The following is a 328-nucleotide window of genomic DNA, read 5'->3' on the forward strand; positions in this document are numbered from 1 at the left end:
GGGCCCGCAGGACAGGTACGGGCAACGCCAGGGGCAGGGGCAAGGGCAAGGGCAAAGGAAGCGGCAAGCCTGTCTCCAGGAGCACCGGGGAGGCCAGGGGGCCAGACCGATCGTCACGCCGGCCAGCTGGGAGGGGGCAGACAGGCAGAAGTAGGGGGCCCCCAGGCTCGGGGAAGGTGGGTGTGAAGCTGAAGTCCCGGCCAGGTGTCCTTGGGAGGCCCCCGCTGCTCAAGCTGGGGGATGGGGATGGGTAGGAGAAGGGGCTACCGGGCAGCTGCGGGGAGCTCAGGGCCAGGCCGCCACTGCCCGCCGTCGGCAAGGGGCCCCA

The 328-nt window shown here is 72.0% G+C and overlaps 1 protein-coding gene across 1 annotated transcript in view; it reads right to left on the minus strand.

The window, feature by feature from the left end:
• Positions 1-328, minus strand: part of SETD1B (SET domain containing 1B) — a 21,619-nt gene that overhangs the window by 7,440 nt on the left and 13,851 nt on the right. The window contains 1 exon segment of the mRNA XM_010841425.1: positions 5-324. Coding sequence (XP_010839727.1) covers positions 5-324 — 320 coding nt within the window.

The sequence above is a fragment of the Bison bison genome, unplaced genomic scaffold (assembly GCF_000754665.1).
Source record: "Bison bison bison isolate TAMUID 2011002044 unplaced genomic scaffold, Bison_UMD1.0 scf7180017864160, whole genome shotgun sequence".
Taxonomy (NCBI): domain Eukaryota; kingdom Metazoa; phylum Chordata; class Mammalia; order Artiodactyla; family Bovidae; genus Bison; species Bison bison.